At 38.2% G+C, this 24,713-nt stretch overlaps 1 protein-coding gene across 15 annotated transcripts in view; it reads right to left on the bottom strand.

Moving 5' to 3' along the window:
- Positions 1–24,713, bottom strand: part of LOC113062168 (neuron navigator 3) — a 164,017-nt gene that overhangs the window by 18,587 nt on the left and 120,717 nt on the right. For 10 of the 15 annotated variants that reach the window (XM_026231901.1, XM_026231836.1, XM_026231853.1 and 7 more), the window contains 14 exons: positions 24,123–24,491; positions 22,959–23,090; positions 11,762–11,882; positions 11,270–11,537; positions 9,929–10,658; positions 8,047–8,481; positions 7,834–7,875; positions 5,378–5,529; positions 5,055–5,243; positions 4,844–4,896; positions 2,982–3,002; positions 2,629–2,652; positions 2,027–2,050; positions 1,749–1,826 (listed from right to left, as the gene is read on the bottom strand). In XM_026231901.1, the coding sequence (XP_026087686.1) occupies positions 1,749–1,826; positions 2,027–2,050; positions 2,629–2,652; positions 2,982–3,002; positions 4,844–4,896; positions 5,055–5,243; positions 5,378–5,529; positions 7,834–7,875; positions 8,047–8,481; positions 9,929–10,658; positions 11,270–11,537; positions 11,762–11,882; positions 22,959–23,090; positions 24,123–24,491 (2,638 nt within the window). The remainder of the gene's footprint in view (positions 1–1,748; positions 1,827–2,026; positions 2,051–2,628; positions 2,653–2,981; positions 3,003–4,843; positions 4,897–5,054; positions 5,244–5,377; positions 5,530–7,833; positions 7,876–8,046; positions 8,482–9,928; positions 10,659–11,269; positions 11,538–11,761; positions 11,883–22,958; positions 23,091–24,122; positions 24,492–24,713) is intronic. The other 5 variants (XM_026231820.1, XM_026231828.1, XM_026231871.1 and 2 more) reach the window with 3 other exon arrangements.

Genomic DNA, 24,713 nt, shown 5'->3' on the forward strand with positions numbered 1-24,713 from the left:
CTGATGTCAGTGAACGCTAAGGAGAATATATAAATGAGCGTGTTCAGAGAATAGGAGAATATACGAATATGCAAATATTCACACAACAAAATGTAAGACTTTGATTTAAAACATCAAAAACATATTTTGGCAATAGAAATGACCCAGTTTATCATCTGACCTTTGACTCATAGTCAAAACAAAACACACACACACACAAAATAAAAAAAATTAAAAAATCAACAAACAAAGCAAAATAAAACAGACAAAACAACAACAACAACAACAACAAAAAGCTAAACAAAACAAAACGAAACAAAACAGACTTTAATAATGCATAGGATAGTCAAAGCTGTTGTAAAACTAGCAATAAAAGTTAAATAAAATAAAAGTGGTAAATGCATATCTTGTCCTACTATTGATTATTTCTTGTTATATCTATTACTTCACTACAACAATGACACAATAACCAAATATCACAATTTTAAAAAAGCTATCAACTGTTATACAATAAAATTCTAATAATTTTAAGTAAATATCACTGTGTGGTATGATATATTCAGCAGTAAGCAGAGCTGTATTGAAAAGGTTCTTGGTACATTCGAATTTGAAATCCCTGCCAGGATGTGAAGCCAAGCGAACACTGAGAGGCACAATGCCAAATGCTTGAGTGACTCTAATGGGAGAGCGCCTCTATAAACACACTTTTACGACATGCCCTGCCCTGCCCTGACCTGTTTGTCCATCCATTTATATTCCTTCAACTATCTGTCCACACCGAGTCTCTCAGCCCAGTCAAGCACACCAGAAACATGCAGAAACCATACACATTTGAATCCCTCAAAACAAACTCTCGCCTGTCTACAATCTTCCAATCTTTTCAAAAGTTGTGAATGGAAGAAAAAAGAGAAACTTTGAAGGTTCATACCGAATCTTGGAAACTTATCCTACTCTTTAAAGCAATTTTTCTTTACCTTTTGATTGTAATTTAAAGTGTTCCTGCAGCTCAATTGGTAGAGCATTGCGTTATCAAGCGCAAGGTTGGGGGTTCGATTCCCCGGGAACACATGATAGGTAAAAATTGGAGCATCATGATTTAACAGAAAGAAAGAATCTCTTTTGAATCCCTGAACAATGAACACCAACTTTCAAAAGTTGTTCTGACGCTGTGAATTTCAAGAACAACCGGCTGGAGAGCAGACATTTCAATCCACTCAACTATTGTACAACTTGAATAGATGTAGTTCGGAGCAGTTCTCCCATACACGATTCCTGTCAAACACAAATCACAGAGGAGGTCGAGTGGAGAGACAGCAACTGTCTCATGCTCTGTCACACTTCTCACTAAACTGTCAGAGAGCAAAGCCCTTCATCACACCTGCCTTCATCACTCCAGAGACGGCAAAGTGAACAGAGCTCAGCCCGGTCCAAACTTTGCTCTCTTCCTGTGGTGCCTTCACACAGAAATCTAATGTGACGCTGTGAAACACAATGTCTTAGTTTGACAATGTAGGGACACAAAGTAAGACTTCTCAGAATACCACAGTCAAAAACTGAACGTCTGGGATTTTGAGCTGCTTTCAGTGCACAACTCCGATTATGACAATTCAAATTCCCAAACATATTGACTGTGAACAGTTTATCTTTAAAAGTAAAAAATGCTGTGCATTTAAAATCAAAGATTTTACAGGCATATCTTATGCATTTAAATTTAAAATAGTAGATGAGATACATTTTTTATGATTTTGTTTTTTTTGCATTATACTTACATTGGCTGCCAGTTGAGACGTCAGGGTCGCCACTTTCTCCTGAGAAGCATCCAGCTCTCTCCGCAGTTTTCTGATTTGCTGTAGGAAAAGAAGTTGTTTCGCTTTACAAATCTCTATGAGCTGTGCCTGAAGTAATGGAGAATAAACTTTCTCTTTCTCTTTTAACACTGTCTTTGCCTAACAGTAACAAAAGACCTAGATATCAGTCAGTGGCCTCTGGTAAGCACTCTGGCATCTTGAATTATTCTAGATAGAGTGTATGTAAAATGAGAGATTACCGTTGTATTTTGGACTGTTTGGCCCTTGATTGAGAAAAGAAAAGTACAATTAACTCTAGGTTGCATGTTCATACAAAATGCAGGTTTAACCATGAAATAGGAATACATGCGTTTTTAGCACATCTAGGGAAAAGTTAACCGTTGCTTTTGAAACATAAGATGACACAGCATATACAAAAGTCTGCAGTCTTGGACAAAAATGTTAGCAGGAGAGAGGACTGTGATGGCACAAAACTACAAAAGGAGTGAAATAAAAGGAAAATCAGTGATCAAATGAACAAGAGTCCAAATCAAAGTGAACCTGGGAAATTATGGATGTGTGTGTTAAAGATGTTTGTCCATGACTGTATCTGTGCCAGTGAGAAAGTGAATTATAGATACTGATTCCATAAAAATATTTATTGAAATAATGCAACATAGGGTTAAATTTTCAATTTTTTTTTAAAACACTTGTTGTTTAATGCATTGGTTTGTTTGTCCGATTCAGTCAACCAGCTGATGTTGGACTTTGTGAAAGTGTATCACTGTTTGACCTTTTATTGCTTTTACATATTGAATTCAACCAAAATTACAAATATAAGTAGGAAACAAGATATTCTCACCTCCGAGTGGGCCTTCTCCTCTGTCTGTGGAAGAAAACAACAGTTAAAGGACACAAAATTACCCAAATACAATATTAAGAATTTCCCAACAGCTTTTTTTGCACACATAACCTCAAAATCAGTCTCCTAATAGATTTAGAATTAAGAAGCCAAAATCCACACCAACTCTTTGCAAACAATTAAAAAGGTAAGTCACAAAGCCATTCACAATCAGAATTTTGCCATTTGGATCAGAATTTTGGTTATCTGTTAGTAGCAGCTGATTTGAAGCCAAATGTTAGACTGTTAGGGTTTGCAATGTAATTAAAATGTGAAGGTAAATACAAACTGCTTTCTGCATGATGAATTATTACCTTGTCTAAAAATGCCAGCACCTGAAAGTGAGAAAATGTGTGTTCAAATAGTGGCAAAGACACAGTGCTGAGCCACCATGAGCTTCTGAGGTGGGTAAACTACCTCTCTAAATCACCTCATTATTCTTCATTCATAGCCTTGATGAATAGTGGATGTTGTACTGTAAGTATACTGTAAGTATTCAAATGGATGACTTTTTAAAGAAATTAATCTTTAAAGATCTTAGTTTTTCAAGCTCAGGAAAATGAAAACAGTATGTATGATGTTACTGTTATTTAGAGACTAGAAGTTAATATTGATGAATATTCTATGAACTAAATGTTCCCTTTCTAGGGAACTCCACACTGCACCCTCTAGGGGGCACATTGGGGGATGCAGTCTGTATGTGCATTGTCTGAAGCATGTGTGAAACAATGCCAATCTATTGGTCCACCTGGCCCACAACATCATAGGCGGCCTCTTTAGTATGGCCATCTGAGGGTGATTATATTATAGCCATTGTTATGGCAGAACGGGCTTACTTGAATACAGCTATCTTAGGCTAGCTGTGTCTTACTGGCAGTTGCGGTGAGCCCTTTCCTTGAGTGATCTCCTTTCCTAGAGCCTAGATATCTGAGGATAGCAATGTGATAACTCAGTTATTAGTTTCCTGCCTAGGGTTTTAAGTAGCGGTCTCTTGAGCCCTTGCCTAGACAGTGATAACTCCCCTTCTAGGGTTGTAAGTATATAGCCCAGTCTCTATGGTCTGGGTAGTCTCAATCGGTGTCCTTTATGGTAGCCTCTTCCTAGGTACCAAGCTATCTGAGGGTAGCTATCTTAGGTGCTAGCTTAGCGATTCTCCCCTGCTAGGTTTGTAAGTAGATAGACCACTCTCTGTGGTCTGGGCAGCTTTGCAGGAAGGTTTTGCCTGGCTATTTAGGCTAGCTGTGTATGGTTATTCTGGTCTACAATCCTTCATAAGACCTTTAGGACATAGCTATCTGAGGATAGCAGTGTTCTTACTCAGCAGCTATTTCTCCTTACCCGGATTTAAGTAGCTATCTTTGAGCTTCTCGAGAGGCTTTATAGTTAGCCTCTTCAGTGGTCTTGTGTATCCAGGCTTATATGACTCACATAGCATAGCTATCTGATGACAGTTGTGCTCTTAACTTGGGTGGGATGTTTCCCTTGATCTAATTGGGTTGCCCATTTCTGCCATGTTGTGTGAATGGCCCGTGATGCAGTGGCCTGGACCCTTTCTGAGGAAAGGCTTGATGTATGTCTGTCGTTTACTTGGTGCTCCCCCACCAGGTGGACCAGCATGCGCCCCTCGGGACGGCATGATTAGATTTCATTCCCCAATGTGCCCCCAAGGGGGCGCAGCGAGGCATTCCCTCTCTGGGAACCATGGTTACATGCGTAACCTGAGATGATTTTTAATATAGATAGCATGATACAAGCATGGAATGTAAACTGTATATATTATATTGGGAAAGGAAACAGTTATAAAATTAAAAAGATAAATACATATATATCATAGATTTAACAAAAAGCAAAATGTAAACACAAATGAGTTAAAATACATAACTGTACTCAAACCGTACACTTAAAAAAGTCTTTATCATTATAGGGAACAACAGGGCTTAAGTCATAACTTATGAAAAATCTGTTTTGATAAATAATTGTATTTTATTTTATTCGATAAATACATTGTCATAAAATATTATTTATGAGTACAACTTTTAAAATGAAGAAACATGTGTATTCACAAATGTAAAAAATCCCAAAGAAAGCTACAGCCAAGTTTAGCTAGTTCTCTTGCTAAACTGAAATTGGACTGTTTAGTCAGTCTGTTTATTAAGAACACTACAACGTCACTCACCGCAGAATACAAAGAGGATGTGCTCGAGACCAAAGACAGAGAAGAACCATGAACTGCAGATAGAACAGAACACAAGAGTGTAAAATGTTTTATTTTTTTAATGTTACAACCAACTGTTTTCTCACCGACATCTCTATAAATAAAAAAAAGTTATCAATGTAAAGGTGTAAATAAATAAACTCTTTTCAAGTAAAGTAATTTCTATGCTAACCTTCATCTGTGCTGTCCCGGAAGGAGCCGGACCGGCTCATACCACGTGGTCGTTCCTCCAGCGAGGTGGCACTGCCCCCCAAAGTGTGCCCCTCCCCATACAGCTCGAATGAGTCCTGTGCTGGAATACTGTTGGAGCGGCTCATACTGGTGCTGGGAAGATTATACTGCGACATACTGGTGGGGCTCACTGCAATACAAACAGCAGGATGACACATAATATCATTCATTTTTTAAATATTTGTCCATGGTATAATGAGGAATCATAGGTTTTTTGGGGGGTTCTACCAGTGAAAATCATAAATCAGATATATGTTAACATACGCAGGTTTGAGTAGTGGTATTTGCCAGTGTTGGTGCTGGTTGTGCCCGGTGGTGAAAGTGGACTTCCTGTGTCCTGCAGGCCTCCAGTGGAGTGAGAACGCAACCATTCCTTTCCTTCCTCATGTGACGTCTGTCTGGAGGACGGAGGGTACCTTATTGGGTGCGAACAGACTATTTTAGCCTTCAATTCAATGCTTTTTCAAATACGTTTTTGGAAAATAAATTATGTTCCAAGTATTAAGTCTTTAAAACTGAAAGCACTAAATATCTGTCTGTAATAAGGTGTAGAATGATTTATGCAATAAAGCCTGATGATAATAACAGCCCACACAGTCTCACATCCATTGTTCTGCAGTAATAGCTTTAGGCAGTGGGCAGTCTTATCAGCGTGCTTGAAAGACAGCTTCCATAAAACTAACAGAGATCACGTCGATCTTCCTGGCTGGACTATCTTCAGTGTGCACATCACTGCTGACCCGAGCCTTTAGTATTAAAATACCATATTGTGACCTAACAGACTATAACTGATTTGATCACATTGCGATTTAACTGCAGACAGAATGGCACATGCATGCAGCATTTAGGCAGTTTATCATTCATCATGACTGCAGATCTCTTTTATAGTAGTTTGAACACAACAGTCTGACTTAATTTTAATGCTGTGCTTGTCTTTGTGAGTATTTAATTGCTTCTTAAGAGCATTGTGATGTTTTCCTGCTGTGGTTTCTGTGATCGTCTCTTGCTAAAAGTGTTAATAAATGGAAGACTGGTGAGTCACACGGTTTGACAAGTCACTGTGAATACAGTATGCAAAACATTTGCCAACACTGCTAGAATTGTGGTTCATTGTCAGAAAGATGCTATGCAGTTGCTAAGGTATTGTAAGTGGCTCAGGTCAAAAGAACCCATCCCTAAGTCCCTTGATGGGCTCTAGATATGACTCAGGTCCTGCCTTCTATGTTCATAACCATTCAAAAGTTTGGGAAGGGTAAGGATTTTTCAATTAAATTTTTAATTTAAGAGACTCTTTCTGCATTAACACAGTATACACAGCAATATTCAAAAATATTATTACAATTTTATTTTTACATTTTCAGCAGCTATTAACTGTTTTAAATAACTTTTTAAATAAAAATTAATTTTAAACTAAAATGTAATTTATTCCTGTGATGGCAATGCTGATTTTTCAGTTGCCATTATTTCCATTTCACAATAACAATATTATTGTGGAAACATTTTTTTTTTCTCAGGATTCTTTGTTTAATGATTAAAATAGCAGTAATTATTTGAAACAAATCTTTTGTGGCACTGTTAATGTATTTACTGTGACTTTTGATCAGTGTTACCTTTAAAAGTAATGCATTACAAAATTGTATTACTACCTAAAAAAGTAGCAAATTACAATACTTTGTTACTTTTTATGGAAAGTCATGTGTTACGTTACTTTTGTGTTACTTTTTTTAAAATCAAGGCTGGGCTTGTTTGTTTTTAATATATAAAAAAGTTCTTATATTACAAATGTAAAAGCCCTTTCACAACAAATGTGAAATTAATGAGCCTCAGGCTGAAGGAAATGTAAATTCTTGTCTGTACAGTAGAGGGCGCAGCTCAAACAAATTGCATAAAGAATATAACGCAGAAGAAGAAAGTTCAACACTATTCAGAAATAACTAAAATGAAACACAAATTTTTTATTTTTGCTTAGTATGGTTGAATTGGATCATTGAAGGTCAGTAGCAAAGACACTGGTTAATAAAATGGGATTAAATACATAAGTTATATTTGTCTTATTTAACATATTTTGTTATTGCAGGTTTGAATAATTTTCTGAGTTTGCATTTGACTGTATTTATTCATTTTGAGAAATACTGAATCAGTTTTTGCTCATATTTAATCTGGAACTACAGTGAGCATCACGTTCACACGGCGCACACAATGCCTTTGCACTTACTCCCGATTCTACTCAACATGGCAACACAAGAGCTGTCAGTCAATACATGGGGGAAAAAGTAACTGGAGTTTTTTGAAAAAGGCAACTCAGATATTTCCTTCTAAATTAAAAAAGTAAATACTATTTTTTAAAGTTATCTGATTACATGACTTACGTTACACCCAAACACAGCTTTTGATTAATTTAATGCATCCCTGCTCAATTAAAATATTCCTTTTCACCTATTTTACCATTCACCAGGTAAAATTTAGATTTATTCACTAAGAAGTAATCACACAAGTCTCCTCAAAAAGCCTCATGATGTGAGATAAGTTGTGATATGTAGAGGTGGCAAGCAAGTTTAGTATCTAGGGTTAGGAGTTTGTTCAAATTACTAACTTAGTGTTATAACAAACACCCCTGATACATAGGTTTGCACACGTAGTGACAAATCCAGCTCGATAGAGGTGACAAGACAAAAACATACTTATGAGGACAATTAGATGGATAGTGGTTACATTAGTACCTTAATCCCTTTTTGGGGAGAGTGTTTCTGTCAAGAGGCATGCTGTTAAAACAGAAGAAAAATAAGACTGTTATCTATGACAAACAGGCAGATTTAAATAGCTAAGATAAAATCACCACTAATAGATTTAATGCTCCATTACTTCATTAACATATCATGTAATAAGCCTTTGATCACTCAACGAATACTATTTGCTGGATATATTCCACTTACCCCTCAGAGAGGGTGGATTTGACGCTGCCTGTGCGGGTGACTTTTGGCCCATGGTGGTGTGGGAGCGGCAGGTCGATGGACTCTGAGCTTGTGTGTAAACTGGTCATACTTTGGCAGCTCAGTGTGTCTTTACTGCCAGCAGATGAACTGCTGAGGTTTGGTGGCCAAGGCCGGGCGTTAGAGGGCAGAGAGAGGCCTGACGCCGGACTAGATGCCGGGGAGTCAGTACACAGGTCGGGCGTTTTGCCGTATAGCGGGCTGCTGCCTCCGCTCTGCCCACCCATGCTGCCCAGGCTACCTGTTCCTGAGGAAGGTGAATCCAGGCTGGCCTGCCGCGCCAGTGTGCCATGAGGGCTGCTCAGTGCTGATGGGCATTTACCAGAGTCAGGGGTGCCAGGGGAACTGGGTTTACTGCTGGCCTTACTGCCAAACAACCTGGGCAAAATGATAAGGCAATATGTTAATCATGTACATTGTTGCATTGAATTGAGGTGATTTCACAAACAGTTTACACATGAAAGAATGTAAAAGTAACATGCATTTTCAATTTCATTTGCCAGATTTTACTCCAACATAATCAGTGGTGGATCTGCCTATGGTTATCTCTGTAAGGCTCCAGCTATAACAGTTAAAAAGCCTGAGGTGATGCAAGCAAATCCAGTTATACACTTCGGCTTCACAGAGCAGAGGAGCGCAACACGCATACATGTTTTTAAATGGACACACCTAATAATACAGAGATCAGTGTGCTGGAAACTTGCTCAAACGTCTGCTTTAATCAGCTCTGAATTGATCTGATCTGAATAGCAAATCATGCTCCGTGAGGTGTGTTTCCATATATGCACTTATACACTATAACCACCAGGTGGCAATGTGACCCTCCACCGTCTCATGCGCAATTGTCTTCTGATGTGAGAAAGAGATGCCAAGACAGACTGCATAAAATAGATAAAGATAAAAATAAAAACAGATAAAGCTGGAGTGTGATTTAGATTTAAAAAAAATGGGTTGCAGGTCTAATGTGAGAGCAGAGTCACAGACAACAGGGAAATACAATGCTAAATGCAGAAATGAGAAAGTACAATTTTGAATTCTTGAATCTTACAATACAATTTAACGCATAATTGCGTAAATTAAACAGGATTAACTTTTAAAGGCTTTTGGCAACTTTTGTTGAGATGAAGGCTGTGTTCAATCAGACTTCATAGTGTTTTGGCACAAAAACAGTTTTTTAGAAGCTAACCAAATTAGCTAGTCACCACGGACAGGTTGCATAACAAGACCTCATTCTCATAAGCAATGAACAAAAGTATAAAAAAAGAAAAATTAGCTTAGGCCGTGGTTAATCAATTTGCATATTGTTTAGCCTATCTCAGTCCTATCCTCACTGCATTGGGTCATCCCTTGATGTACACAGTGAAATCTGGTCCTGAAGCAAAACCAGTTAAGAAGCACTGATTTAGATTATATCCTGGTCTATTTATCAGAGCTTCTATGGGCTGCTGACAAGATTTCAGTTTGGATAAGACTAAAACAATGAGTTCTGTAATCCATCAAAACATTTCCTAGATCTCCAAGGTAAGCCTTAAACTCATTGGCGAACCAATTCAGCAATGCAGCGCAGCCCGAGGCAGCTCACATACTAAGGAACACTTCCTCCGCTCTGGACAAGAGGTCACGACATCACAGGAGTGAGCCAAGCCACAAAAAGCAACTGTTCTTTCTTACTGTCTGCCTGTGTCTATCTGTCTCATGCTAACTGCCTACTTTGCTTTCATATTTTAGTCTTATCTCTGCTTATGCCTGCCCTTTGTCATCTTTGTCTAACTTTTCTTGTCCTCCTATTACCCCAGTCATTTTATTCAGAAAGAAAGTCAGTTACCTGCGGAATGTGGGGGATGCAATGTCTGGGTATTTGGAGCCTGGCTGTCTGAGTCCAGATTGGGTGGACGTGGGACTGGATTTGGGGGAGGTAGACAACCCTGTTCCCTCCTGATCCGACCCTGCCACTTTCTCTTTATCAGTCTGGTTGATGGTGATGGGACTTGAGCGTCCTGAGCTTACTTTCCCAGGGTCTCTTCTCTTTGTGCTGGTTGGGGTTCCTACCACCCCTCCACTACCTCCTGCAGACTTTCCACTGACATTTGAATCAATGCTGCTGGAGCTAGAACGATGCCCGCTGCGGCCCACCACGCTGCTTCCCCCACTAGATGACTTTGCTGGTCTAGGTAGGGAGCGATACTGGAGTGGAACCTTTGAGCCTCCACAACCTAACAAAACAGCGTCGTCCTGGTGTTGAGCACCATCAAGACTCGTCTTCCGCCCATTGCCAATTCCTGCGCCCTTCCCGATGCCTGCAGACTTGGGTACCTTGCCTAAAGTAGCAGAACCACTTGCCAGAGTTGCTCCGCTGGCTGTGATGAGGGCTCCAGCGGGACCTGAAATCTTCTTAAAGCCAAAGGAACTTGTGGTTGGCGGCCGACCAATGCCTGATGGTGGCTTCTTCCCTTCATCTCCGCTACTCTTGCCTGCATCTGATGGTGAGCGCTGAATACTTGGACTCTTAGATGGGGCTTTAACTTTCTCAGACGCTTTGACATCATCCGTTTTACCTGTCAGCAGAAAGATGTTTGTTATGGCACTGGTACCTCCTGTTTAATCATTCAATACTGCTAGCCATGGGTGGCCAGTTTTTGCACATTTTTTTGCAAATACTCATAACCCAATCAATCATCACCAATACAATGCAAAGCCACTCTGCCAAACACTGCTGTTCTAGCCAGTGGCACTTCTTTGCAACTCAGTAAACAGCACAATTACAGTTCTCACAGCCAAAGTTACTTGTTCCTGCTGAGTATCCCAAAAAAGTAGCTTGACAGAGGTTCAGTTGCAAAAGTTGGCTGAAAAAGAAAAAAAAAACCTCAACAGTCCCTTAAAGTTACCAAAAAGCCTCTACTCTTTTGATTTCACCTTCTCTTTGAAGCTACAGTAAGCAATTTTCTGGAATACCTACTGACAGATATCATTGATATTGTGCAGCCTTTGGTTTTATAACCAGCTAAAAGGAATCTTTTTCTTTCATGCACCCTTGCAGAAACTTGTGGGCTCCATTGTAAAAGTACTGACATTTTTAAAGGTTTTCTAAAGGGCCAAAGAGTCATTCTGAGGAATTCCTGCTTCTTTAAATTTTTTTACAACATACAACTATATAAGAGTTTGATACCTGGTGTTTTGAGAGAGGTGGATGTGCCTTTGGTCCGTGGTGGCGTGATGCCAACCTGGGCACTCATGCCCCTCCTCCAGGAGCCTGTTTGAGACATGGACAAACCTGTCTTCTGGCCAACATCCTCACCCTGACATGAAGAGGAAGGGGATGAAGTCTTCCACTTGTCCATTCCTGGCTCCATCTCTTCATCAACCTTCTTCAGATCCTCAGCACCAGCCCAGCTGCTAGCATCCTGCTCGGTATGTCTGTGCGTATCTTTATTTGACTGTGAATCACACAGATGCACAGAATATAGCTCACACACAGAAATCTCACTTTGGCAATCCAACTGACAGATGGCCAAACTTTTCTTACTAGCCAAAGCAAAATGTCCAAAACTCGCAGTCTGTTCAATCTGCTGTGGCCTACTGACAGATTGCTGATACAAAGCTATTTATAAAAAAGTGTCTGTGAGGAGAAAAAATACAGAAGACTAGAGTGTATGCACACCTGTGCTGCTTTGCTCTTGCGGGATGAGATGCCAGAATACGTGGATGGATTCAGATCGTCAGTGCCGATGTTATCTAAAGTATCACTCAAACCACTGCTGACTGAACTACTGTCATCCCAGCTGTAAAGACAGAAAGAGAAAAGTGTGAAAAAAACATATAACTTTTATAAGCAGAAACAAAAACAGCTAAAAAGTATCAGTAAGCTGATGGACCAACACACATTATTTGACAAACCATGACTTGTCAAATCATTCAGCATTAAAAAATTACCCATTATTTACCATGCCTGGTTAAGAAATGGTGTAGCACTAATGTATCTTTGCCATTTTTTATTCAGTTAAGACATTATTTGTTTGATTTATGAGCATGTTTTGTCTTGGGGACATGATCGTGCTTTGCTCTTTTGGAAATGTGAAGTCCATTAGACCTTTCCAAACATTCTTCAAAACGACCAGAAATACGATTGCAACGCACGTTCGTTCATATCTCAAACCCGGCTTTTGTTGACTCACTGTCACCATCTTATTCATATTAATTTGCTTAATTAGTCCACTCTGCAGCTTCGCCACTTCGATTCTCATTAACTATTGACAATATTTCTCTATTCCGCCGGTCCTAACGTTCTCATTTCTCTCCGTTTACCAGACCGTGTCTAATTAATGAAGGATATTAAACAGTAGCTATGACACCCTCGAACTTTGTTGACCCAGTTGAAAATCCTAAAAGAAAGCTGAGTGTGAATGCATATGAAGCCATTATTACTGCCAAAGTGGAATTGTAAAGGCTTGGCCCAGTCAAATGCAAACTAATTTTCTGTCTATTACAGCAGATATATCATATGCTGTTATTTATCGCCTACTGTCTTTCTCTCGTGTTGCTAAGCGAAGTGTGTTTGATCATGTGTGTGCACGCATATGTCCTCATATTTAATGAATTCTTCAGATCTGATCATAGAGATATTGTCTTCAAATCTCTTATGACTGGTGGCTGTTTGCTGCCCGGCTCTACAGACTAAATTGACAGCTTAACCGACACGAAATCCATTTATACAAGACAAAGAGAAAGATCCAGGCATTTACCGACATCTTCTAACATAAAAAGAGACCACTGAAATATTCAAACCTCTTTCCTGATGTCAGTATCTACAGTTCAATTATTCATATCGATTCTAGGATTCTCAGTAATGCTTACAGAACAGTGTTGGCATTGAAAATTCAATATATTCACATCTACCCAGGAGACGTGCCTGTCCAGGATGTTCCTCTTCTTGAAATGTTTGACGAGCTAGTAAAGATTCGCTCAACTTGTATAATGTATGCAGGACAGAGCGAGAAGGAAAGAAAAAGTTTGAGAGGCTGAAAGCGACTGGATAATAATTTGTTAGAGACCCCGCAGGGCTCTTAACACCAGCGTGTGGGTGTTTCTGAAGATTCTAGCATTCGAAAGAGACTCGGTGGGTGCGAGTATGTGCGCAGTCACTCTAAAAATATCATTATTGATTTTTCAAAATCCTTGTTTCTCCCTTATTTAACTCCAGGAGCACTTGGCACATTTTGCTGGAGATCTGATACTGTTATATAATGATGTAAATTAAAGATTAGACATGCCCAACTTTAAAGTCTATTATACAACAGACCGGATTCTTTAATATGATTAGATGGGCATTTGAAGTCAGTGTAACATATGCACAAATTCTATATTAATGCAACTAGCTGCTACACAACATTAGTCTATACTTGGCAGATAGTCTCACTTGTGAATCCTCTCAGTCTTTCAAGAATAATAATCATTAAAGTCTATTGATAACATCAACAATGGCTGTGGCTAAAACTTGTGTCTAAACAATGCATTAGTTGGAACCTTTCAAGAGTGAAATGACTTCAGAATCTAGTGGCCTGATACACATTAGCAGCTAATGCTTTAACACCTGGGTAGAGTTATTGACCTGTTTGGTGCTATGATGTGCTGGCAGTCCTGAATTCAGACAATTGTTAAATCAAGCTTAATACTGCAAGTTGAAGTGCAAAGTGTTGCAACAGAGCACCTACACAAATCAATAACCACCAAATGCTCCAGTCCAGTTGACAGTATCCTAATATGCACTCTGCTGAAACCTTACCCTGCCTGAGAGCTTTTTCTGCATTTGCCCTCCCACGATGTAACAGTAAATATCTAAAACTGTGGTACTCAAGCTTAGGTGGGAATCCTTTGCCAGCGGGACATCTTTTGGCAGGGGCTCACTGGTTAAGGTCACCTTGACAGTCTTGTTTCCACACACCCTTGTCCCCGCTGAGTGTGCCCACTGCTTCGAGAGAATGACATCAGTAGGAAAAGAGCACCATCACTGTTATGCAGCCAGAATGGTGACTAAAGCTCTACTTTAAAACTCCACTTCACAGGAAGCTGCACATAGGAAACAGAGTATCTCCTTTTGGGTATGCATGTTCAAAATTTCTTTTTGGGACTGACTTTTACATATTATTTCATAATATCTTGAATTTTGAGAATTAATGCTCAGGGCCATGGACAGCATTTCAAATATAAATTCACGGTAATTGACCATGAGAAATGAACTGTGACCAATTTTATATATATATATATCGAAGCACATTGTCAATGTTGGCAAAATGAGCTGAAATTAGTTATTTTTAGTGCAGTTTAAGATAACATTACAAGGCTTTCTACAAAGCACATGACTTGAATTTGAACAGTTTTGACTGATCTTTTTCCTTTACATTTTCTTATGCTTATTCGGCAGAATATAATTGTTTGTTCTCATGAACACATGGAAATTAACCTAAACATCAATTAATCAATTAATATTTTAAAGAAGTAGTGAACAATTACCTCAACATTTGACTAAAATTCGGCACAGTTAATTCAGCACAATAGCCGTGAGGTGTCTGTCAGTGAACATCTAGGGTGGTACATATCTTTTCTTTTTTTTTTTTTGGTTTTTGAGAAATGCGATGCCCTACAGACAGCGGTGGATCCCGGAAAAGGCTAAATATATCATAAGCAGCCTGTTAGGGAGGTAGGAATCTCTGCCTCAGCATACAGTGAGACAAACAGTCCACTTTTGAGTTATCTGCTGCCATTTTACAGGAATATGCATGCTGTCTGTTCCAGTGTTTCTTATTTAAAATGAATCGTGATTAAGCAGAAATGTTTTTCCAAGCCTAGCCATAAATTTTCCTTCTCTATCTCCTCTCTTCCTCTGTAGGCCGCTATGCATCATGAAAAAAAAAAAGCTAAAATGCTATGTTTTATATGCTAAAAGCCAATAGTTAATACAATCAGAGCACTAAGCTGTGGAAGAAGCAGCTGATTACCACAATCTGGTATGCTTTACTGGGACTGTACAACATGAATCCACTGTTATTCAGTATAGTTTTTTTTTTTTTTTTAAACAGTCAGACCTTATGCTGCTGGCGAGATAAAGACCCGAGAGAGCTGCCCTTGAAGCTTGCCTATATGGGATGAATATTTAATTGAATAATTTTTCCTGTGCTGTTGTTTTTGTGATGGGACTGACAGTCAGACCAGGGTTACATGCAGTCTCTGGACTATGTCCTTAGACACCGTTCCATTCATGACATCAATTTCAGCCTGAGAAAACACACTCATACTGCCTGCAATGTTTGCCTCCACTTCTGTCTTATTGAAGATGATGTATTTTGTAGTTACAACCCATCCATAATTCACAGATTATTTACATAGAATGTGTTTCTGACTGTTCTTGACTCACGCACTTGTGTTTGGTTGGTTGAATATTTTCCACAGATTTTTGTTTTGTTTTTTTTTTTACGCCTCACAGTATGAGTGCAGGCATTCACTTTACTTTCGTCGAGTGTGTGGTGCAAATGTCCATTCAAGCATACAATAATATTCTCATGCAATATTCAGTGATGAAAGAACCATGCAACAATAACACTCAATAAAAATAGATTTGCATCCTGCGTGGATCAAGACAAATCAATTTCTCAATCGCTAGCTGCGTCCATTGGTCTGTTAAATATGTTTCATGCTGTGGAGTAATTATAGAAAACCAACATTTCAGAGGAAATTAACCATTGTCTGCATGGTTGCATAACAGTCCTGTATCTGTATATATATATATATATATATATATATATATATATATATATATATATATATATATATATATATATATATATATATATATATATATATATATAATAACTAATTCTGTCTTTTAAGTGCACAGATCCATCAGCCAGTCATTTCCTCATATATAAATCTACTTAAATCCTCAAACAAGAAATACAAGAATTCAAAGATTACAATAAAAGATCTTAAGGGCATGATGCCATATTAAATATTTTTTTATTTTCCTCATGATGCAACTTTAATTAATAAAAAAAAAAACTCATTTACATAAACTATGTCTGCTATCCAATGATCCCCAATGGGAAAATGTACAGCATTTAGCAGTCTTTGAATGTTGAAGCTGATAAAACCGCACACTGACAGCTTTTTCAAATGTACAACATAAAGAATAATCCAATTTAACTGAGTAAATCTTCTTAACATTCATCAAAACATGAAAACACAGTATTTTGTACTAACCTGATGTTAATATCTAGAGCTTTAGCTGTACATTAAACCAAATGAAGACAGGCCTGTTAGACTCACCGACGTACCAAAGTATGTCTCAAAACCAGTGACCAGTACTGAGTGAGGCGAAAGGGTGAACACTAACTCACCGCCCTGCGATTGATGCTGTCTGTCTGTGTGCAAGCTGCCCATGTCATGCTGTAGCTCCAGGGGAGGAGAAATCAACAGAAGAAAAGCAAAGGAGAGGGAAAAAAGGAGGGGAAAGAAGATAGAGGAAGAATGCAACCCACCTGCTTGGTTACGAAACACAGGCTGAAGGGAAGAGAACGACATCTCGCCACTTCTTACAGCTCCACCCCACCCCCCACACCTCACCCCTCCCCTGGGCCCATCATGCACTCTGAGAAATGCTTCAGACATCCTCAACCAACTGGGGCGTTGCCAGAAGAGACAGACTCCAATCAAAGTCAGAGTCAGGGTCAAACTTGAAGTTTGCTTGCTGGGTAACACAAGGGAAATGATGCACAATGACCTTTATGCGCTAAAACTTTGGGAAATGGAAATATCCATCTCCTCTTTATAAATTCTTAATGGTCCTGATTAAATAAATGCATACTGGCCTTAACAAAATGCATCATTTAAAGTGAAGCAGCTGAATCAAATCAGTTTGAAAGAAATGACCTTGTGGAGGCAGAGCATGACAACGTCTCTTATGACATCAGGGACAGTCAGACATCACTCCACTGGATTGAGTGAAAAAGTGTTACTTGATTTCTGCATTGCCAAGGAAATCGACAAATAGCCACCACGAAACACTAAATCTTCAGACCTGAGCTTCAGATACACCGCACTGCTTCTGTAAATCAATAGACTGGCACCACTCAGGGCTGTAGAAGCTCTAGTTATCAAACAGACAAACCCACAATCACAGAAGCAGTAAACTGCATTGTTGATTAGTAATTGTATGACAACATGTAGAAAGGACAGCTGATAAACAGCATGACGGTGGTGATTGGGCTAAAACAAATCTGTCTAAATGTCCAATCCTTATTATTCTGTTTTTACCACAGCAGTGCATGTGCCCAATCTGGCTCTGTCCCATTTGTTTCTGATCAAATAAATATAATGAGATCAATTTTGTCTGAGAATGAACTCAATACTGTCTATATACCCCCCCCCCCCAAAAAAAAAAAGACAGACAGACAGAAAACTAAAATATAAGTTAACTATAAGTTAACTATAAGTTAACATAAAATGTAATAAAAACTTTTTTTTAAATATATATATTAATAAGTTGCTTTGATTTTTTTCCAATATTAATATTACTGTGAATAAATAATATATTCAAGATAACATTTTAGTATTTGATTCTGAATTAAGTGCCATGACAACATACAATTATAACTTTATATACTACACAGTATAAATGAGTCTCAAAATATATATCTGACTTTATACTGTAGAAAGTGAGACTTTATATTTAGAGGTCTTCTGCTTTAAAAAGTTGAAAAACCCACTACATAATGTAGTAATGCATTTCTGCCTGGGCACTAATGAAACCTCTTGTTTGTTTATGCGGACAGTGTTTGTTTACATCCCCAGGGCAATGATCAATCCAAGTGCTCTATTACTTACTGACTTTGAGCAGTGTTTGTCACTAGCAGAGTTTCCTATTAAATCTATTATTTAAACAGATGCACACCGTCTGCATGAAGAATTGAGCAGGAATCCCAAAAACACAGACAATGCAAGCGGAGAAAGAATGGCTTGATTTTTGTATCATTCATTCTAGAAAACTATGCCGATAGTTATGACATACATTAACATCCCTGGGGGAGTTTGATGAGATTTACATTGATATACCAACAGAGTCTGTATACTGAAAATTATGTAGAAAAGTCTCAAGAGAAGAGAAAATTGTAACATGAAACTGTTACTTTTGAGGAAAGAAACTATGTGGGTTGACCTTAAACTGTCTAGAGTCAGGTTCTGGTTGATTTGGTGGACTTTGATGGATGGTCTTGAATGCAAATGGAAGGAAACACAACCCAGGAGGCTGGCAGGGGGTCTCAGTTTCTGGAGTCATGGGAAACATGGACGGAAATTGCAAAGTGTTACAAGAGACTTCAAATATGTTTTCAAATGGTGAAAACATAGTCTTCATTAAACCACCTTATCAAGAACCACTTTTAATAAGCAATTTAACTTGTTTTTGCAATTTCAATGCACTTTATCTAGATTATTAATAAACTGCAAATTATGCACCATCATGTTTTGACAAAAAATAAGTGTATTTTAAGGTGGAAATATAGTATAGCAAAATAAATTTAATTTTGGAGAAGAACCACAATATAAGTGTAATAAAATCTATATATATATATATATATATATATATATATAATGGTTTAAAAATTATAACCTGTTTGAATTACTGACAATTTTCAAATATGTATTTTTTTTTAGTCTCTCTCTCTCTCAAACTCTCTCTCTATATATAAGTCCTGTCAGACAATTAATCGCGATGAATCGCTTTCCAAATAAACGATTTTGTTTATATAATATACGTGTGTGTACTGTGTGTATTTATTATGTATATATAAATACACACACACACACACACACACACACATACATTATGTAAACAAAAACTTTTTAGTAAGATTAATTGTTTGACACACACACACACACAGACACATATATTTTAACCTTTAAATCTAATGGTGAGGAATCAATAATGAGTTAAAAGAGCAGCTGAAGTGGAGCAGGGCAAGAATAGTCATTAATTTATGAAGCGAGCAAATGAATCCCAATTAGCGAGTGATTTCCTGCACCAAATGAGATAGTACGGTGACCATCTATAACCTGAAAAAACTCCATGACTCCATTTCAGTGTGATAAATGAAGGTGCGGGAATTTGAATCATTTTCAGTTTAGAATAATAATTCATCCCGTCAGACTTGTGCATTAAAAACACGGAATCAGTCACAAAACCACATTTGTCTAATAGGAATCTTTGTAAATGACTGCGAAATCACATCCCTACAAAATCCTCCCGCTGTTTACCACAGAATAACCAAACCACAGATCAGTTTAACATCAGTCCTTCAAACACATACAAACTCTCATATCTTCGCTCGCTCTCACTCCCTGTTCGCGAATAACACAACCCAATCCCCAAAGCTTTCCTTTCAAGTACAAAAATGCAGAGCAAGCTGTCATAAGCAGCCAGCCTCTTTCTCTGATTCTGAAAGCGAAGGGTTTTACTTATTCATGTCCGCTCGCTGTCGCACGGGTCCTGCTGTCTCAACCTCAGAGCTGCCGCTAGCCATGCCTCATCTATGTTGCATGATGGGAGTATTTATAGATAAAGTCTTTTAGCCACCATTGGATTAATCTCATGGTAACTGATTTCCAGACATCATCACAATGAGTGATGTCAGACAGACACTCAATTCCCATTCCATTCAGCCTGCAAAGCCTTCAAATGACCTGTTTCATGCAAGTCAACGCTGTCTTTTGTCTTTTTAATGAATATATTACGGGATTACTAAAGGCAACACTGTGAGATTATGGTGAGATTTACTAGCAGCAGCCCACTTTTGCACGTTAGGCCGGATTTCTACGAGACAAAATGATTGCCATTATACGGGAGACGTGTTGCTGTTGGCCCGGGCTGCATCGCTGCTTATTCAGCAGTCAGAGTTTTAAAAGGGCAACAGCAGATTGAAATAATCTCATTTTCCCCAGCCTGAGGGTTTCAAACCGAGCTACACGCCACAGCAGGAGAGAGAGGGAGTAAGCTTTGTTTAAATGGCCAAATCTCAGCAGTCACACTCTTTGAGGTACTACACACAGATGGCCACTCAAAGCATATGACAGCCACAGTTACACTACTACACACTGCCAGTATGCAAACACACTACTGACTGGCTCTTTTATTTCAAACGGATGAAAGTTAGCGAGCCTCCAGCATGTTGAGCGATGATATGAGTTGCTAACATCAGCCGCATATGTCAACACTTCAGCCTTTGCCTGGATGCTCATGTAGGCAATGCTACTTTGAGTCTGGCTCGCATCATTTTTTTTTGCTTCTGTTTTCTCTTTAGGGTCAATCAAAATGGGCTTAAATACATACATACACACACACACACACACACACACACACACACACACACACACACATATATATATATATATATATATATATATATATATATATATATATATATATATATATATATATTATTTTATTTTTTTAAGTTGTCAGTGTTGCAAAATAAGAACAAAAGTTCACGTTTGGTGAAAACTCTTCTTTTGATACCATAAACTTTACAATTGTCTAATATCAATGAGATTTTATATAATAATTGTATAATTAAAATATAAAATATCATGCAATATAACTATACTTATTTATTTATAACAACATTACAATATTATTACATCATATCGTATTTTATACAATATAATACAGATATAGCATAATTTGTCTATTTAATTAATTAATATTGTATATATTTAAATTCCTTACCCTTAAAAAACCATTCACCAAATAATATAATATAATATAATATAATATAATATAATATAATATAATATAATATAATATAATATAATATAATATAACATAACATAACATAACATAATATAATATAATATAATATAATATAATATAATATAATATAATATAATATAATATAATATAATGATCAAATCACTAACCCATAATCCTTGGCAACACCACTTATATTAAAAACAGCATATTATCTCATGGCTTAGTCTTGATTTTATTAATTTGCAGTATTATTCAGATTACTGCAGCAGTAAAAAAAGTGATGGCTTTTGCTGCAGATTATCAGTGCTTTGCAGAGAAGAGTAAGATTTGGACTCGGAACGACATTACGCAGCGACTGTAATGAGTCCCTCTGGAACCTTCTGCTCTCTCCACCCCATAACATCACAGCGCACAGAGAACAAGCACACAGGGATCATGTTTATCTTGCCTATTAGAGCTGGTAATTGGTCAGAGAGTCAGGGGTCGGTGAAATACTAACCATAAAACACACAGGTACTGACTACTAAACAATCAGTAATCCTTCACAGCAGTAAAATAAATGAGATGCTACTAAAATAAAGTGAAAGCTATCATGATTGGAGAGAAAGAGAGAGAGAGATTTCTAAGTGCCGATCTAAAGTCTCAGGGGCTCTGAGCTGACAGTTTTTCTCAGTCACATCCCCTCTGGACAGGTGGGGTTCATTAGTCTGGGGACCTTCAGCACAGCTGATCCTCCTCCACAGAATGACTGACTGTTACTGGAGGCAAGACCAAAATACGATGCCTCCCTGAGGCTCGAGACTCTGCCAGCTTACTGGATTTTAGGTTGTGAAAAACATTTGACACCGCTGGGGAATGGAAACTGTTTGAATGCCAAGAATTCCAAGCGAAGCAGCAGGTAGTCCATGGACGGAACTGTCTAACGCAAACTGTACACAGAAATGGCAAGAGCTGTCAAAATCATAAGCTCCAAACTTCATCATTGCATCATGCACTTTCAATGAAACGTACACGGATCATATCATATAACATTTTATAATACTTATAGTAATACTACTGTTACTACTAGTAGTTGTTGTTGTGGTTATGATCAGGGTTATTACAGTTAACTAAAACTAAATATTACAATAGTATCTCAATTATACTAAATTAACAATGGTTATGATCATTATTACAAAACAGGCTAAATAGTTTACAATTAGCAATTCTACTGTTTATTCCTACAGTAGAATGAACAAATAACCAAATAAATAAAATATCCTTTGCTTGACTACTAGGAAAAAGTAAACAACATTTTGTTTAACACACTTATATTTCATTTAGTTCTCAGAATTACATCCGATTTTATATGCACGAACCTAAACGTCTTACGTTAACACTGATGTTCGGTCACTTACTGATTTTGGCCAAAAGGTTGCTTGATATAATCAAGCAATTTTCAGTCCAAATAAGCTCTTAAGTAGAAGAGGCGTTATGCTGACTGCACCAGCTATGTGAAACTAACCAACAGTTGAATCCTGTCAAAATATGCTTTGCATTTTAGATTTTTAAAGATTTGTTTCTATACAGATACTAAAAAGATGTTTGACAGCAGACAAGATGCAGGTGATATGAGACTGACAGGCCGCTGTGATACCGTCTGGACCTCATCAGTGACAGTCACATCCCAGTCATTAATCTCTGCTCTCAAACAGCACAGACAAAGATCATTGATCACAGAAATGTCCATCAAACACTCAATCTCATTCATCACCTGACTTGCACTCTGTTAAAGTCTTGAAAGAGTTAGGCATCACGGAATGGTGTTACATTCATATAAATCACGTGGATTAAAAAAATCAGAAAATTATCAAATGGCACCGTGTATGAGACCAGCAATGTAATGAAAAAATAATTGCCAATATCCCACGGTTATGGAAAGTGTCACACATTCATTTAAATCTTGTCAAAACTTCTAACCCTAACCCTAACCCTAACTGTCAACCTGTCAGCACTTGGCTGTTTCAATGAAGTATATGTATTGGTGAAGTCTATTTGTTTGATCCATTACAGGAGGTCTTACCTGTCTTCCCCTTGCATCTCTTTGACCCCTTTCTGAACGACCTCTTGAGCAGGTGGCATCTCAGGTGGGCGTCCAACATTTCGAGAGTAGGGGTCGACATTCCGAGAGTAAAGGCCCCCATCGGTGTGGTACCTTATAATTAAACAACAAAATAATAGTGAACTATTATCTGAGAGCATTCTTCGTGGGTTATGTAAGTGGGTTTAAATAAAGTGAGGTTATATATAGGTTATATCTTTTTGGGAATACAAACAGTTCACCCAGAAAATGAATAATTGTTCATCATTTACTCAAATTTAGTTTGACCATGTTTTTCAGTGTGGGCAAATGCTATTGGTTCTTGCATGTCTTGTAAGTGTATGCAGACAAAAAACAACAACTATAAAAACAATATTTTTTAAATAAATATAAGATGGACAAAACTGGACTAAAAGGAGTAAAACAGAAATAAAAAGAAAAATGGCAAACACACACAAAATTACTAAAACAAAAAAAAAAAAAAAAAAAACTGAAAACATAAAATAAAACAATCCCTAACACTTCTTTGTGTGTATATATGAGCATCATTTTTGTGTTAATGCTCTTAGGTGTGAGTCAGTGAGTTATGAACATGTCACAGACGAGAGAACACCAAAAACATTAATGTTCTGATAATTAGCCTCATGCTTCAGCTAATTGCTGCTTTAGGCTGATGTACTGCCTGCAGCTTTGACAGCAGGAGCTTTATTGTGTTTTTAGGATTTCGCAAATCCATCACTTTCACGCAAGTTTCTTCAGGTTCAAGTAGTAATACTTCAGTTCCTGTGCGAGTCAGTCTTTTATAGACTTCATTTCTAGTGTTATTTTTCTTTCTCCATCTATTCATCAGCATTGAGACAGCAAGGGCACAAGCAATAGTGCATCGCACAGTGATGTATACGTGACCCTGAGCTATTCTTCCAAACAGAGATAGATGACGGTGTTTCTCACCCACATAAGGATGTTGGGAGACAGCTGCAACTGCTTCTCTGCTCTGATGGAATGTGTGTAAATGTTATAAATCGATCATCATTTTTTCAAACAGCCTTCCCTTTGTGAACATTGCATACGCCAACAGAAAAAGTGATTGATAGTTCGACCCTACCTGATGAAACTATAAGAATCTCATCATTGATAGTTTCTTACCCGCTGATATCATCTGCGTGTACATTCTTGGCGAGTATGTCACCATCGCTCACGTATCCGGTCACATCCACCTCTGGCCCCGCCTCCAAGACCCCGCCCTTCTCTCCCGGCTCTGGCCCTCGAGCCCCTGAGGCGGCCGCTCTCCTCAGGGGGGCAGTGTATAATAACCTGGAGGGGTCACCATAGCGAGCAGTGGTGCTGGCACTGGATCTGGGCGGAGCGTAGCTAGGAGCGTCGCCGGCCTGAAGACGGGGGCTCGACGATTGGCCGAGACGCCAAGACATTGGGGAGGAGCGGCTCGAGAGGGCGGGGAGGCCGCGACCGTTGACTTCTGTAGTTACAGTGGTGTCGAATGTTGTCTCAAGGGTACTACAAAGAGAAAAAAAATAGAGGAAGTGAAGGAGATTAGAGGAGAGAATTTTGGGACTGCAGGCGGATTTGGGTAATTAGATCAATATCCTGCTTCCGAAAGAAGCTGACTTGGCATTTAAAGGGATAAGGTGAGGAGTCTGCTTGACAATTTGAGGACAAATCTGTACCCTGCAATGCAGCACTGTTTGTAAGTTTAGAGTTGAAAATAGTGTCTTGACT

Source organism: Carassius auratus, chromosome 4, assembly GCF_003368295.1.
Source record: "Carassius auratus strain Wakin chromosome 4, ASM336829v1, whole genome shotgun sequence".
Taxonomy (NCBI): domain Eukaryota; kingdom Metazoa; phylum Chordata; class Actinopteri; order Cypriniformes; family Cyprinidae; genus Carassius; species Carassius auratus.